General features: G+C 42.8%; 2 protein-coding genes across 2 annotated transcripts in view; one reads left to right on the forward strand and one right to left on the reverse strand.

Moving 5' to 3' along the window:
- Window positions 1-2,153: 2,153 nt before the first annotated feature.
- On the forward strand, window positions 2,154-10,522 carry SLC46A2 (solute carrier family 46 member 2). Its single transcript, XM_035309276.1, has 4 exons — window positions 2,154-5,051; window positions 6,201-6,284; window positions 8,241-8,397; window positions 9,824-10,522. Exons 1-4 carry the CDS (start codon window positions 3,989-3,991, stop codon window positions 9,879-9,881), a joined length of 1,362 nt encoding a protein of 453 aa, XP_035165167.1. The 5' UTR covers window positions 2,154-3,988; the 3' UTR covers window positions 9,882-10,522.
- A 766-nt stretch (window positions 10,523-11,288) lies between these two features.
- Window positions 11,289-17,445, reverse strand: part of SNX30 (sorting nexin family member 30) — a 51,363-nt gene continuing 45,206 nt past the window's right edge. The window contains exon 9 of the mRNA XM_035309277.1: window positions 11,289-16,522. Coding sequence (XP_035165168.1) covers window positions 16,463-16,522 — 60 coding nt within the window. The 3' untranslated portion in view covers window positions 11,289-16,462. The remainder of the gene's footprint in view (window positions 16,523-17,445) is intronic.

Genomic DNA, 17,445 nt, shown 5'->3' on the forward strand with positions numbered 1-17,445 from the left:
CACTTTATTCAACACAGGATAGATTAAGCTTCAGTTCTAGGGCAACTTGTTTCATCTCATTTCTTATTTCCATCACTGCTTGCACACTCAAACTTCGTGGCATTTGTGTGCCAAATCCATATATGCTCAAAACAATTAAAAATATTTTTTTTAAAAAAAAAAAGAATATTAATGAAAAGTAGGATATGCTCCAAAAAAAATCATTTAGTGTAAGGATTATCCAGTGCTTATCTAAAACCTACAGCAGAATTCATCCTGAGTCCAGCTGATCAAGCAGATGCTGAATGCCACAAGGAGCTTTATCCCTGTCTCCATGCAGAGGATTATTGTTAAAACATACAGTTAACTGTCAGCACTAAATTGCCTAAATTCCTTGTGCTAGAGAAAAAAAGAAGCAGACTAAGCAAAAAGCACATATAGAGGATGCTGGGTTTTGTTCATTCAGCAGAGGGAGAAGCCCAAAGGAGACTTCAGCCAGGTAAGCAGAGGACTCTGAAATAAGAAAAATAAACAAACCCCTGACTTTGAGGGGTAAAAGCAAGATAATGCAGATTTATGATGCTGTTTTATCAGCCAGATCTGTGCCAAGGGAAATAAAAGTGTGCTGCTGTTTCCAGCTCCTCCAAGGGAAGGAAGGCTGGTGGGTCTCCCCTGCCCTGCCATGGGTACAACCCTTGGCCCTGGGGGCTGCAGCATCCGTCCTCAGAGCCAGTGCACCTCTGAAAGTTTCTGTGAGGAGAAAATCCTTTCTTTCTAGTTTTGCAGCCTTCCCACTGGAAGGAGGCACACAGCCGGAGGAGTTGGCACTGGTGCATGCACATTGGCTGGGGCTGTCGTGAGGCCTTGTGGTGGGCCCTGGGGAGCCAGGAGCCATGTGTCTGCATCGCCTGTGGCCTGGGCCTCTGGTGAGAGGTGTCAGAGACCACAGTCCCCTCTGATGGTCTCAATGTGTCATCTGGTGTCACTGTGCCTCCTGAAGGCTGGATGGCAGGCCCAGGGTCACAGTGTCCAAGACACCTCGTGGTGCACCCCTATAAGGGCCTTGCGCCATGCAGAGTCCCTTGGTAGGTCCTAGTCCCTGGTGAGCCATGGGGCCAGAGCAGGAGCCAATGCCTGCAGGAGGTGATCTGCTTTGTTAAGCACCAGCCAGATAGGAAGCCGGCCTCCAAGCCACAGGGGGAGAGAGCACAGCTTGGCACTGCAGCCTGCAGTCATTTATGAGGAAGGTGCAGTTTCTGAAGAAAAACAAACCTTTACTGAAAGAGCTGTTCCTCCCCACAGTCTCCCAGCTCTCCCCACCTCCACCACTGCAACACTGTGGCAGTTTTATCTGGTATCAGACCTGAGCATTCCCCCATTCACATAACTGTGATAAATGGTTAAAAAACCAAGAACAACAACAACAAAAAATCAATGCATCGGTACGCATAACATGAAACACCCATACTTGGTCAGATTGACAAAACTCCACGATTTGGTGTGACGTAGTACTGAGCTGGCCTCAGGTGGGTCTCCAGGCAAAATGGCTGTAGGGTGGGATGTCTTAAACACCATAGTCCTTTACCAGCAGTCTATACCACTATATTTTTGCTTTTAAACTAGTTCAGCAATTTAGTTGGTATATTTTATTAAATGTCAAGAGCCACTCTCTTAAGGCTCCATTCTGTTAATTCTGCACAAATATATTTTAAAGCAGACACAAATGTCCCTCTAAATATTAGTAAAATGAGAACTGGGCTTCACGGAAAAGCTGATCATAAAGAATAGCAATTTTGACCTTTGTGGGTCAGATGAATATGATATTCATGCAAAGTCGTTTGCAGTGGGAAACATTCTAGGGCCTGTGTTAAAATTATATTGCATTTGTATTGCAATTGCTGAAATAAAATTATACCGTTCCATAAGCACTCGCTTTAAAAAGCACATTTAATGAGAATGAACACTCAGAATATCCTGGAAGTATGAGATCACTAATGGCATTTAGCACAGTTCATTAGCTATCTGGGCCCGAATAGCATTTAGCATAGCACAGTATCACCTAAATGTCAAGAGCGTCAGATGAATAAGCCAGACAGCCTGTACAGGCAAAAAAAAAAAAAAAAAAGTGTGGAGGGAAAACATATTTATATGTTATATTTTTATTTTATATCCCATATTTAACAGCTGAGAAGATCTGCATACTCTTAAGACCAGTGCCTGTAACATTCCTCTGCACGTCAAGATAACTGATATCTCAAATCGAAACTAGATCAGGACAAAGCTGTTTATCTTTCCCTCTAATGTCTGTCAGAAGATACAGGGCTCCCTGGATGCAGTGAAGCGTGCCAACTCCTCTGGTTGCGTTTGTTGACTGAACTGGTTCCAGGCTGCTGCCAAGGGGTTTTCAGTAAGGCTGTCTGGAATTTCCATCCTCTGGAAATATTCCAGGCTCTGGAGAAAAAGATATGTCCCACTTCTGAGCAAAAACTAAAGAAACTATAACACCTCTTGCAGAAAATATGAGGAAAAAAAAAAAAAAAAAAAAAAAAAAAAAAACACAGTTGGAACAAAACAGATTATATTCTACAGCTGGCTAGGAGTCCTTTGGTCTGTTAAAAGAAAAAAATCTGGTGAAACTGCAGTTGTCTAGCAGCAAATCATTCTAGCAGACAATTTCCCACTCCTTTCTGTGTTAGTTCTTGGGATTGTTTTTTCCTCAACTTGAAATCTAAAACAAAAATTTTTGCATAAGTGGACTAGGACTGAAAAAATGAAACTCCTGAGCCATGAGTTCTCAGCACAGGCATTGAGTAGATGCCACCTGAGTCAATAGAGAGTGCAACAGATGGGGGTTTAACATTGTTCTAGGAATTTAATCATTAATTTATTTTTTAAAGTCACCACCATAAATCTTCCCAGAACAGATTGTTACTCTGCCTGCTATATGATTCACTAAGCCAGCGCAGGGTGAGATCATTATCATTTCAGTTAGCATTTCTGAGGCTGCCAAGTATCCCCCAAGTGTTTCCTACAGCTGGGGACGCACACACCTTCCCTGGTGCTGGCAGCCTGGGTGGCGGCAAAGCTGCCTGCAAGGTTTGTGACCCCGCACATGGCATCAGCACCTGTGGAGACACATGGACTGGAAAAACCCTTCCCGGAGGTGGGCTCCCACCCCAGCTTCCAGCTCCGGTTGCAGATTGCTGGGGCACAGCAGTTGTTGATGCCTTGGTATAAACTGGGGCTTTTCTTCTCCTTTTGGAAAGTCCCACATTGTAAAGCCCAAGGACAAAGCACACAGAGTGGGAGGCAGATTACTAGCCTTAGCTTTTTTTTTTTTTTTTTTTTAAGCTCAATTTCCTGGCTGTGTTGTTGAAATAACATTGGAGTGTGATGTAGCAATAGGGCAGAGGGGAGCAGCTGAGAGTCAGAGATCCAGCAGCACACGTTTGTGTGGAAGAAAGAGAAAAGGCATGAAGGGGAATTGGTGAATTACCTAGCAAAAAAAGTACTCAGCCTTTCCCTGTCCCCACAGCTGGGCATGAGCATCATTTCCTTGAGAGTCCTCTGGCACATGAAGAATGCCAACAGTGTGAAAAAAAATAAATGCTGCAACCACATGATTGTGGCATTTTCACTTCCTAAAGTGGGAGACAGAAATTTCCCCGAGTCATATGATCTGTGTTGAAATGGCACCAGGAAGAGTAGCAGCAGCTGTCAGTGAGTGCAGGGCGTCTCCATCTGTACAAAAGCCTCTCCTGCCTGAGCCGGAGGTCAGAGCAGCGTAGGGTTGTGCATGCATGTGCATACATAGAGAGGCGAGGTGCAAATATCCTCCAGTCGGATTTTCTCTTGCACAACCCTGATGCTGTGCAACCCAGCAGACCTTTTATTTTCCCTTCACTTCTCCACTTCAAGCATGACTCCAGAGCAGAACTTCTGAAAACACCATTTCCTGCATCACATCACTGGGAAGACAGCTCTTCTCCTTCCCTGAGAAGAGGCAACCATGGTGGGGATGACGATGATGAGAACGTGGGTTGAGCCGGTGGTCATGGGCTCCCAAGTGGCCAGTGCCTTCTACGACACGGCACTGCTGCTGGTGGTGAAGAACTACTACAACCAGACCAATTCAACTGCTCCCTCCCACTTACTGCAAGATGCTCAGCAGAAGGCTGTCTCTAATTTTTATATCATCTACAACCTTGTCCTGGGCCTAAGCCCACTGGTGTCAGCCTATGGCTTGTCCAAGCTGGGGGATAACATTCATCGGAAAATCCCCATCTGCTTACCTCTTCTCGGCTACCTGGGCTCCAAATCTCTCCTGCTCCTCCTGATGCTGCTGGACTGGCCCATCGAGGTGATGTACGGGGCTGCTGCTTTCAACGGGCTAACGGGTGGCTTCACCACATTCTGGGCAGGCATCATGGCTCTGGGATCCCTGGGCTCCTCCGAGAGCAGGAGATCTCTGCGGCTCATCATTATTGAGCTGGTGTATGGCCTTGCTGGCTTTCTGGGAAGCATGGCATCTGGCTACCTCTTTGTCGGCTTCAGCAACCGCTATCGGGAGGGCACTGTGCTGGTGAGTTGCAGCATCGCTTGCTATGCTTTCTGTCTCCTCTACAGCATTTTTGTCCTGGTAGTCCCCAAGTCAGCACCGTCCTGCACAGCCAAAGCCAAGGGTGTAGAGGAGATTGGTGGCCAGGTACCAGCTTGCACAGGAGCAGCAGAGAGTGCCCAGCCTTCGGAGAGCAGCAGCAAAACCCCAGTAACACCCTCAAAGCTCATCATCATCATCCTCTTTGTGGCAGCAATCCTCTATGACCTTGCCGTGGTGGGCGCCATGAACGTACTTCCACTCTTCTTGCTCAGGGAGCCTCTAAGTTGGAATGCTGTGCAGATTGGCTATGGCAATGCTGCTGGGTATGCCATCTTCATCACCAGCTTCCTGGGGGTATTTGTGTTCTCCAGGTACCTTAGGGACATTACCATGATCATAATTGGAGTAGTGTCCTTCACCACTGGTGTTCTCATCATGGCCTTCGTGCAGTGGACGTTTCTGTTCTACATCGGTGAGTAGAGCTGGCATCAGTGCCCACTCCCTGCACCTCTCTTGTGCAGCACCATATAACAACCTAAGGAGGTACACACTCCTGCCAACACTCAGTTTAAGGCCAATTAACTAGAAATTTGTCACTTGGTCATAATTCAGATCTGAGTGGGGGCCTGAACAAGGCTCACAATGTGTGGGGGGGTAGGAATTGTTGCAGGCTACCAGCATCAGGCAGCCATGCGAAGTGCTTGCATCTCATGAGGTAAGACTTAAAGCTAAAATGGAAAAAAATGCCAAAGATTTCCTGTTAAGTGAATGTCCTAAGACGTGATTTATTTTTGTTACATTAAGGTTTTTATGTCTGATGAGGAGGTTAATTGCAAAACATTGGTGTTGCTCTAGCAACTAAAATATTACGGGAATGTACTATACAAATCTCACACTATATATAAATGACCAAGGGATGGGTAACAATAGATGTAGCAGCATCCTGTGACGAAGGAAAGGCGAGTTTATTTTTGGGAGATAGCCTAAACAGGAAGCCAAAAACCAAGAACAGAATCCCTTGTGCCAGTGAGATGGGTGATTCATACCTGACTAACAGAAAGAGTATCATACATTGCATGACTTTCAGGTCTTATTTCTGAAAGTGAGAAAAAAAAGTCTAAGAGAAATGAGCCAAAGAGGTTTTTCTGTCTGTGCCTACAAGAAAGGAGAAATCAAAAATTAAACAAGTATGCTCACAGTAGAGAGAGGCTAAAATACTGCAGGCCACAAGCACCAGGAGATAAAACATGGTGTTATCAGTATACTGTTCTTGTCAAGGCTGTGAGCATAGGGTCAGACTTGCATCGTCCACCTCACTACCACAAAGGACAGTACTCTCTAAGGATACACTGGGATTTGGGGCTGAGACCCAGACGCCATGGCTGGCTGGGGCAAAGTGCCTCTAGTTGGAAGTCTGTGGCTTATCCACCACTGCCTGGGTGAAGCAAGGACCTGCACTCCTACTGAAGATCAGTACTAATTTCTGAGGTTCAAGGGACACGACAAGGTGAAGCAAATGCCCTGCCCAAGCCAGAGGCATGCAGCCTTCAAAAGCAGTGGTTGCTGTGTTATGAGACAGGAGGCAGCTACTGATGATAACCACGTATTCATTGCATTGCAGCACGGGCAGTGATGCTCTTTGCCCTCATCCCCTTGCCGACCATCAGGTCCATGCTATCCAAGCATGTTGAAGGATCGTCCTATGGTAAGTAGTAAGTACATCAGTTACCTCTCTGACCAAAAAACTGCCAAATCCCTCCACTTGGGTACAAGAAAGGTAAGTTATTGCTACAGCCTGTGCATTGCATAATAAAACCAGAACAGCTGGTACTGCAAAAAGGGAGGAGCAGAGAAACTTGCAGGACCAGCCTGTCACGTCCAAACTTCTCCTCCCTAATTGCTTCAATATTTATCCACAAAATTTTCAGAACATGCTTCAAGAGATTACTATCAGTGTGCAGCTCAAAGGCAGGGAAAATAATATCTGAGATACTGCTCAGAAACACATTGCTCCAAGGAAAACCAAGGCAACGCTGGACTGTAACACAGTGACACTCACATCATTTATATTTGGCTTCTTTTACTTCCAATTTTGAGAAGAATGGATTTCTTTAATCTTTTTCCATTACAGTCTCTAAATATTCCTCCAAACTTTTCTTAGCAATTTGATCCTGTCAGAACGTGATTTAACAACCAAAGAATAACCTTAGCCTAAGAAAATGACCCTTTTTGTTCATCAGGAGAAACAATTCCTAATTTTTCTATTAACTTTGCATTAGAAAATAATGAAAGATGTGTATTTTACAACATCATACTGGAGGCTGCTCTTTTTACTCCAATGGCTTCCTTTTACTCCAATTGCATCATTTCCCTTCTTCCATATGACTACAACACTCAAACCTTTTTATTTCACCCCTGTAGCAATCTGCCTCGGTCCCAATTTCACCTTCTCCATCTCAAAACCAGGAGCACAATCCATCTGTCTCACTGCTGATCAGGCTGCTTGTGCAGCCCCACCACAGTGGGGACACTGGTCCAGAGAACTGATGGGCTTCGAAGACAGTAGTCTAAAAACCCCCACCTGACATCCATTGTTACATTCATTTTTCCTCAACAGAGAGTTACCATACAGCATGTCACATCTGGATAACTTACAAATGCAATCAAACAGATGCAGAAATTAACTGGCAGTGCTACTATACAACACTTGAGCTCATTATTCTTGCATTGAAGAATAATATAAAAAATAGTCACGTGGAAGCTGTGCTCTGTCACCAGTTCATTCCTACCACTGTTTTTCCTCTAGCAAATTCATGTCCCTGCCACAAACTGCAGCTCACATCCCAAATTAATCATTGTGCAGTCATCAAAAAATGAGCATCTTTTGTCTTTAACCTTCACCGTAAACCATGCAGGCTGCACCTGATTGCATGAACAGAGCAGTTCACAAGCAGGACAGTGCAGCAGAGCAGCATTGTCTCCAAGCAGCAGCATTGCCTCCTTAGGTGGTGGTCACTGGCACTGTGAAAGTAGAGTAGGCTGCAAGTGCAGCAGGCTTGGCACACAGCCCTAAACGTGCTCCTAGTTTGCACATTCCATGAGGGCTGAATTGCCCTCTCTTTCCCCATTTACAAGGGTAGAAACAAATAGTGCACTTCAGTGAAGATGGTTATGCCCAAGCTGTTCCAACTGGGATTCAGTTTCTCCCTTTCCTCCTCCATGCACATCACACAAATCACACTCAGCTCCCCAGTTTAGGCATTACAAGATTTCAGCTCAACAGACAACACTTCTGCACTATGGCAGAAGCAGGCCCTAGCTGAAATCTCTCACGTCCAGAAGACATTAGCCCACAACTATCTATATACTATGGAAATGAGCACTTATTTCCCAGTTTATTGCTGCTCTTCCAAGCAGCAACTTCAACATCTAGACTGTTTAAGCAAACAGTTTTAAAGCTATGTCTTTGTCCTATGCCTTAAAGAAGAAAGAACCACTTGATTCTGCTCCAGAACAACAGCTCATGCAATCTGGCACTCGTTAAGCCATGACCACATCGCTTTTCCAAGCCGTGGTGGTGGTGACCCACCTGGATGCTGCAGGGAGGTACCACAACAGGCTTTTTTTCTCCCTCATGAGAAATGATATTCTTGTTTTACAGGTAAGGTGTTTGTCCTGCTGCAGCTGTCCTTAGTCATCACAGGAGTAGTGACATCTACAGTCTTCAACAAGATCTATCAAAGCACACTGAACTGGTACAGTGGCTTCTGTTTCATTTTGTCTTTTCTAGCCGGCTGCCTCAGTCTCCTCCCTTTAAGGTAAGGAATCGGAATGGCTGTCTCTGAAGGGGCACGTTATGTTTTCTCCTTGCTTTAAGTTTCCAGATATTATGTGTACAATAAAGATTTTTTAAAGAAAAATATTTTTGGATTAAAACAAAAAATGGAAGAAGATTCAAAAAAGTAAAACAAAAATTATATGTAAACAAGGTGGCAAGTACCAAGAAGGTTCAAAGAGTTAAGCTTTCAAGTGATATAACCACTGTTTTTAATCTTCTTTTTGTTTGATGTATCATGAATTGCTTGTAGGAGGAATATTTGGCAGAGTTTAAGAGCTAATAATCCCAGGGGACAAAGCCTTTGCACAAATGCAGTGCTTGATATTGCTAAAATAGTACTAAGTAGAAAGAGGGAATAATCCCACACAAAGTAAAACATTTTTTTTTTTTTAAATCCATTATGGGTTACTTACTCATTGTGATAGAATAGTTTGAGTCTCCCTTAGGTGTTTCTTTCAAAGATAAATCATTATGACACAGTAAAGAAAATGGTTACTTTTTTGGTCCAGTGAGATTGCCCAATTGTACAGTCACAGTGAATGACAGATAAAATTTCAAGAAGTTTTAAGCGCAAGATAATTTAACAAGAGAAATCTGAAACTTCTCCACCTACATTTCTAGAGTCTTTAAAGGATCTCCCTTTAAATATCACCTTGCTCACCATCCCCTCCACAAGCCCCTCCAGCTGGATGCATTACTAGAAACAAGACACCATGAAGATAATCCAAACTGTGATAATCCCAATATCTAATCTGTATAGCATACTCTCATTCAGATATAAGACAGCTCACGTCTGATCCCAGATAAAACCCTTGTCAAGTTTGATTTTAAAGTTTCTCTAACTCATCCATTTCTTAAACACAACCCTACTGTTTAACAGTGAGTCACTGCTAGCTGCTCAACTGCTTTAACACATGCACTCCCAGTACAAGTAATCACTACAAGCACAAACACAGGTACTGGGAAAAAAATATTTAAGATACAAGAAAGACTTTTTTTTACAGTGAAAACAATCCATCACTGGAACAACCACCTCTGGGACAAGATAGCATCCCCATCACTGGAGGTTTTCAAGATGTGATTGAACAGGGTGCTAAATGATCTCACCTTGGCTCTTCATTCCCATAAGAGATTGGACCTGATGGTCTTTTGAGGTACCTGGGATGTGCTACGATTCTACAAAAATCTGAAAGGCAACAAATGGTGGCAACTTCATGGTTTGTACATACAGCAGTAGCTCACAGAGAAGCTAGCTGATTCTCAAGAGGAAGTACATGAACACTAAGCCATCTCCAGACACCATGGAAAAGTTTAAGCTAAAGACTTGATAAGGAATGAGCAAACTGTATTTTGAGAAAGTAGCTTGTTAGCCCTCTTATAACCTGTGCTTTTGTTGTTTTTTACAGCATTGTGGCCATCAAACAACATTCAACCACTGGCTCCTTTCAGATTCTGACCAAGTGACAGAAGCTTTACCACCGAAAGCATCTTCTGGTCTCAATCAGTTCCCTGAACAATGTGAATGGCGTTTCCAAGCACTTGTCCCTACTACTGGCTTTGTTACAGGAACCATCTCATCCATGTCTTCACCTCACCGCATGCCACAATCTCTCAGTCACTGAGCTCACCCAGGACTAAGTTTGCCCTGTTATTTTTGCAGTACATTATTTTGCAGAGAATATACACCACCTGTTGAACACCAGCAGTCTCCAGAGCACCCTGTTTCCACTCTAGGCTATTTGGCAGTAGTAGAGACAGAAAAGAACAAGGTAGAAATGACAAGGGTGCTTCCAGGCACATAATTCAATTTAGAAGGGGAAAGCAAAGGATAAGCTGTTGTTCTTTTCTCTTTGGTATAAAACCCGAAGGCAGTTCTGTGACTGTGGCTTTTGAGGCATGGGTCCACAAGCAGTGGTCAGCAGGATACACCTACTTTCTGACACAAACTATGGACAAGTGTGAAGTGTCAGCCCAGCTGACTGATGTTATGGAGAAGACCACTGAAATACAGAAATACCATGGTAAAAAATAAAAATAAAAAAAATGTAAGATTAAGGTACATTTTTGTAAACCCTACAATAAAAACAATCCTGAGTAGATGTTCACACCCCTAGAGCTTATGGGAAGACACCTGATACTCAAGAACTGATGATACCAGCATTTCATTTTATACCACCAGGATGTAACAGGCTAATGGGTCAGCAAAGGACACCACTCCCACAGGTTTTACACAGGTGTAGGGCTGCTGATGCCAGGTAACAGTCATCTTCTTAGCCCAGTCTTATGCCAGGTCAAGCTCCCACTGAAAGGAGCCTCATACAATATTCCAACTTCATGAGACATCATCATCTAACCCCAAACAAATTTCAGAAGACTGGCACACACAAGAGGGATTGGGGTTTAGACCATGCTTCTACTTACATGATAATTGAATTAACAAAGACTACATGGCTTCCAGGCTCCTTGACTATGTAAAAGCAAGTTCAAAGGTCTTCAGCACCTGTAATAACCAGGGGGCAAGTCAAGCAGCCTCAGTGTGAGGCAGAGAAGTGGCAAACAGAAGCTGATTTTCACTAGACAACTCTTATTCTGAAGAATTTGCTGCCATCACTGTTCCAGTCTCCCTCCCTAGCCCTTACAACCTTTCATCAGCTCCAGGCTTCACTTCCAGGTTATACCACGTACACAACAGCTACGGACAGCTGACACTCAGTTATATTGGCAATGGAACAAGCTTTTAAGGGAAGGATATTTCTTCAGTAAGATAATAAGCTGCACAGAAAGTAAGTGTACACATCATAATTTCAATGGGGAAGGCAGAAAAAAAAAGAAAGAAAGAAGAAACATTAAATTCTAGGTAAATGAGTAATCTTTAATACATTTATTGGACAAGTCCATTAAATTAATTGAGGTAAATAAATGGTGCATTTTTTAAAAAATGTACACACGAATAGAGAATTACAAACAGTTTTACCTCAAAGTGTTTTTCTCCATCAATACTAGTTCCATAGTAAACAATGCACAAAGTATATCTATACAGAGATATATGAAAGGGTATAGAAACATGCCAGCACCATAAGTCAAGACAACATTTCATAACCTGTGAGTCTGAACGAGAGCACAGCTGTCAGAGTTGGTTGAGTGCATGAAACAAGAGCCTTGCTCGAAGTTTTACACTGTTTAATGACCTAACTCACACCGAGACATGTCTTTTCACAGCTTTCAGTTTGTTTTTTTGGTGGTACAAGGGTGACCTTAGGATGCAAAGTAACATGTTCCAGTGCATGGGCTTGCACAAGTCAGAAGTACTACAGCTGGGACAACAAGTCAGCACCATTTCAATCATCAGCACTGACACCTTGAACAAGGAGAGAAACGGGAACCAGGTCAATGCCACACTGCTTTCACCTCCACGGCCAGTCTCCAAACCTTGAGGAGTGACAGATCAATGCATCACATAGGAAAGGAGAACAAGGACAGTGCTCCCTTATTTTCATGTGCTAAAGACTAAAACGTTTGGCAGTTCTCTGCTGTAAGCCTGACCTCAGCAATCTGTGCCCCTGTGTGGTGGGAGAGTGGCATCAGCCCCAACTCTGCTACCTAATCCAAAGAGGTGGATACATAACCCACCAGCAGAGTTAAGGAAATGATTTAGCTTCAGAGTGTAGAGTACCAAGGCCTTCAAAGTAATCCAGGACAGTGATCAGCCTTTAAAGTTTTAGCATACCACTTGCATAAGAGGATTTATTTACGCCTTTTCAGAAAGTGCATTACCTTCTGGATAAGTTCTGTGCCTCAGCCATACAATCTTAAACTAGCCCAGTTCATTACTGAGTACTGGTACAAATCAGAGACCCTGGCAAGGCTCTGAAGTGCTGTGTGGAATTAAGCATCACCACTTCATTCTTTATAATTGGTTAAGCAGCACCCCCAGAAACTTTAAAATGCAACCTTCACAGTCCCAGAAGGCAAGTTCATTCCTATTATCCCCAGTTTTACTTCGCCAAAATAAATTTGGAAGCAAGCCTTCTACCTCGAAAAGTGATCCCATTTTTCCTACTTATTGGTTATTTTAGTAAAAGGCTAACATACTAAGGAAAAGACTGTTCTGCCATCAGAGTTTAAGACTGAACACCTAATGAGCTACTTTAGTCTACTCCTGTCTACACCATTTGCTTAGTGGTTATCAGCACCAGTGTCTTATATTTCAAACAATCTATAATATTGTACACAATTTAGTTACCTAAGTTTTAACAAAAGCATGCCTCCCATTACAACAGGATCAGTCCCTGTTGTGCTGGGAGGGAATTCTGTAACTGGCATCTGCAGGATGCAACCTGAAGCAACATGCACCATGAAGAGGTTGTGCAGAGCCACTGCCACAAGGCTACCCCACAGCACCTCTGCAGGAGCATCTCTGCCACTCTGTAGAAGTTTCTTTTTGACTTAGCCCACTATGCTACCCTTAGCATGTGTCAGTGCAACAAAAATCCAAGCAGACAACTTTGAAGAATCCATAGTTTATTCTTTGATAAAACTCATGTCTGAGGAGTTAGTATCTTTAGGGCTAACACTTAACACCATTTCATTTTTCGATAGATACCTGAAAAAGCCATGATGTTTCAACATTTGTTTATTGCAAGAGTCAGAACCTGATAAAAACATGTATGAACAATGCACAGCTCCTTACTGAGTACAAAAACAAGATCTCAGTGCTTGCTTTGTTGTGCTGGTGCCAGTTGAGAGAAGAAACAAACGTACTAGAAGTTATGCAGGAGTAACCAGGACAGCAGGGAATTATTCATCCTCTGAGAGTGACCTTGGTTCGGCATGGATTACAAGGGAAGCGAGGCTAATTTAAGGGCTCTTGAAGGACCCTCATCTTATGTAGGTTCATTGGAAGGGTTCAACTACTTTTAACATGATTTCAGTGCATGCAGATAAGGTGACTGAAAGTGACTGAACTCTCAAGACATTACCCAAAGATAAAGCTCCCGCCCTACTCCTGCTTCCCTTCCCCAACATCTTTTACTTTTCACACTATAAAGGTTTGGGTCCTTCAGAGAGAGAGACACCCACCACATAAGGACTACACAATAACATGTCAGAGTTTCACCAACACGTCAGATCTCAACCTCACACAAACAGCAATTAATTAAATGCACTCTTTACATCTTTAAGGAGTTTCCTGCTATTTTGTAGTTCTCCCTTTCTGCACTGCTGCCTGAAACCTCAGTCTCTTCCACAGTTACCCTGTAGTTTACAGCAACATTTCTTTCTTTTACAGAGACACCACAGTGGCCCATAGGAGATAAAAGACCCACCCCTACACACTCCTCTTACATTACAGCAATTCTTGCAGAGGACTTCTCTTTTGAACATAAGTTTCACTTCCACCATAGAGGTCTGAGAGGTTCTACTTTCCCAGATAATACAAGAAATTATGTTAGTGATCACAGCCTGAGGTGCATGTTCCAGCCTTTACTCCAAATTAGCTTGTAGGTGCTACAATGCCACATACTCCAACCAGAAAGTGTAAAGCATGCCTGCCTTTCAAGAGCTCAATCAGAAAGGGATTTCTGATATCAAAACACACTTTGGTCTAGTAGTAGTTTAGAAACCACAAAGCATAACAGTGGCATCATGTTAAAGAAAATCTAAGCTGATCTTGAACCACTCCAGCAGTAAGAATTACGTAAACTTCACTTGGAACTCCCCACTCTCCCTTGTACTTCTCATGAACAGCTGTGATGTCCACTCCTAAATTCCCCAGAACCAAGAAGCCCCATTTCAGTTTGACACAACACTAAGTGGGAACAGGATGACAGTGTTGTAAGATATCAGACAAAACCCATACACCTGCAGGAAAACAACACTCTTTCCACTCATCTTGCACATTTTTGATGAGGTGGAAGAAAACATCTAAATACAAGTTCAAATTATGCATTGTTTGACTCCCAGTCATGTTGCAGAGTCAACTGAAAAGCTTCATTTACCACACAGGCACCAGCTCAAAAAAGCATGATGATCTGTTTGTGGGAAATAGGGAAGACAGGAATTGACTGTAATGTAACCCTGAAGGTCAAACTGTTAAGTGTTATGCATTTGAAGTGCTTATTTTAGAAGGGAGGAAGACACTAGGTTACTGCTTCAAGATGATCTCTTTAAGCATTCCCCTTGCACAGCAGCAGTAGTTAGTTGTTCCAAACCTAACAGCAACTTAGAGATCTGTTATACTACATAAGTATATGTCAATAAGTTGTGAACTTAAACCAGAAAGAACAGTTTGTTTACTATTAGAAAACTGTCGATGGAAGTTGAGTCAAAAAGGAAAAACCCTTAAATGTCTTAAACCTGACTTTTGCACCTGGAGGGTATTACCTCAGTAGCCTGACGGTAACCACATTGCACCAATAACTCACCTTGACAGCTGCTGTAGAGCCACCATGCTGAGCAGGGAGGTTTCAGGTAGACTTGGTGTTTATGAATGGACAAAGTGCAATCCAGACTAATGTACCTGACAGGTAGCCACAGGAGAACACAGAAGTTGCATATACCCAGTCACCTTTCAGATTCTTCACAAGAACATTGCCAGAGACCAAGTAATCTCTCAAGTGTAGCAGTAAGCGCTCAATGTTATTTATTCCCGCAAATCCCAACATTACACTGGTAGCTCCCTCATTACACTTAGCTCCCTCACTTTGGATGGATAAAAAGAGTTTTATCTGCGTGCTGTTAAACCAAGACTCTGAAACCCACCATGGAAGCATTCCTCTACTAAGGCCATTATCACTAAGCAGGCATTTATTTGAGACTGGACTGCAAGAGAAAAGAGAAGGGACTTGGAGAAGCAGTTACATTTCTAAGGGCCAATAAAAACTACTAGGAAAATAGATCTGTACCAAAAGAAGTCTTGAAAGACTTGCCATGTGTTTCAGTAGAGATAGGTATGGACACTATGTGTACGTAATAGAGTACCTATCTACCCCCATGGACCTGTTTAAGGCAAGTTTCACACATACAGTGATGCTTGGTGTAGGCAAGCATTTGAAACTTTTTGGCTTTTGATTGCTACTGAAGAAAGAAAAAAAAAAAAAAAGGAGAGAAAACAGTTCTACCTTCTTTACCACAGCAGGCACCAAGCTCAAAGAGGCTATAGTTCAGGAAAAACAAAACAAAACAAGAAAAATGTAGCATGGTTCAAGAGAATTCTATCTTGCAACCTCCATAGCTACCTTTAGAAAAAACATACCAAAATCTCTTATTTGCTTCCACCATTCCCGTAAGCCCCGAAAGGCCACTGTTCAATTCACTCCCACACCCAGGCTGATTTTGATCCCCATGTTGGTCACAAGTGCACTTCAGCCAACTGACATTACTTCATAATCACCAAGGTAAACAAAGATATTCAGTATGAACCAACAGCATGCCACACTCACAAAAACCACAGTTCATGCTTGTATCACAGGCTATGTGCAGGTGGTGTCAGTATGTTCTGTCTAGGACCAGCCCAACTCCCACACAGAAAAGTCTCCAGAAACCATTTAATGGGAGCATACACAGGTGGTAGAAAACCAGAAAATATTCATTACCAGCCTTTCCCTCTCCATCCAAAAAAAAGAGATAAGGATTCGTTAGGGAGTACTGTACCATGGGAACAATTACCTTTTCGGCAAACAAAGTAGAAAGGTAATAAAGATGTCATTTGGCACCTTGCAGTAGAGTTTTATTTTCATCTTTTTAGTGTTCTACTCATCAGTTCCTTCCAGTCTAAAGAGGTAAGTTTTATGATCCCCATGCACTTTCACTATAAGCCCCATATCACTCCATAGGGTAGAGAAGGAACCATTCAAGATAACTCTAAAAGATGAAACATACCCCAGTTTAAACAGAAAATGAAGAAAATAATAGTTTTCAGAGGGTCTGTTCCAGCTTCAGCACAGCTGGCATCTCAGTTAATGTGACAAAGAAGAGTCCTTCATACAGTTCTAGTATGTCTAGTGGTACTGAGCACAGAGGTGCTAGACTGTCCATGAAGGTACTTCTCATTTGGTCTCTGACTTGTCTTGCAATAGTGGTATAATTGACTCCCACGCCGTAAGGCACTGAAGGAAGAAACAAAGATTAAAAAAACAGATTATGTATCAGCTCTTGGAATTTTTGACCTACCCTTCCATACCAACAGAGTGCAAGTTCAGAAAGGCTAGCAGGGTCCTTATTGATTATAACATGAGGAAAAAAACAGAAGCTCAAACAGCAAGAAAAGTGTTCAGAAAGAATAGCTGCAATTTACAAACAAAAGAAGCTTTCCAATATCATCAGCTGGACCAAGCTATTAAGAACGCACCAGAATACCTACAGTTTTCAAATATCAGCTCGATTCTTCTGAAGGGAAGGACACAGCTTTCCGCTAGGCAGAGAATATGTTTCTTGTAGAAGTTCACATTTGTGGTGTGACTGTGGGAGTGGGCTATTTTGGACACAATAGCAGCTATTATAGCAGCAGCCCAGCAAAGTTATTTGCAAAATCTATTTAGTTAAGGCAAGTGGCATAGTGTACCCCTGTACATCTCAGGGACTCAACTATACTTCATGTGACTGTTTATTGCCTGGTATAATAAAAGCAAAGCCTAGTTTCTGTGCTACTATAAGGGCTCTCCAGACTTTGGGGTGATTTCCTCAGATATATATACTTAATACCAGGCCTATCTTCCACCAGTGGAGAGCCCAGGAGTCAAAATGGACACAGACCATGGAATACATTTTATTAAACACCGTGAAAGGTCAGATTCATTACCAGCTCTTATACGGACAAGTCACTGTTGTCAAGCATCACCTTGACAGATCTTGTTGATAGTACTGAAAATGAATAGAGTGTTTCTAGCTGTGTACCCTATAGAGATTAGACACTTTCCTACCAAAAAGTTTCTTTGCTGCAGCTAAGAGCAAAACTGAAGGGACACTACTGGATGTTCAGTGGACTCTTTAATACCACAGCAGTCTCAAAACGGGGAAGAGAGCACGGTGA

Source organism: Oxyura jamaicensis, chromosome Z, assembly GCF_011077185.1.
Source record: "Oxyura jamaicensis isolate SHBP4307 breed ruddy duck chromosome Z, BPBGC_Ojam_1.0, whole genome shotgun sequence".
In the NCBI taxonomy this organism is placed as follows: Eukaryota; Metazoa; Chordata; class Aves; order Anseriformes; family Anatidae; genus Oxyura; species Oxyura jamaicensis.

What these genes read in the sequence shown, in the direction of transcription:
- SLC46A2 (XM_035309276.1), top strand. Translation starts at nt 3,989, where the DNA reads ATGGTGGGGATGACGATGATGAGAACGTGGGTTGAGCCGGTGGTCATG. An exon ending in TGTTGAAGGATCGTCCTATG is followed by an intron (nt 6,285 to 8,240) that starts GTAAGTAGTAAG and finishes CTTGTTTTACAG; the next exon opens with GTAAGGTGTTTGTCCTGCTG. An exon ending in CTCAGTCTCCTCCCTTTAAG is followed by an intron (nt 8,398 to 9,823) that starts GTAAGGAATCGG and finishes TGTTTTTTACAG; the next exon opens with CATTGTGGCCATCAAACAAC.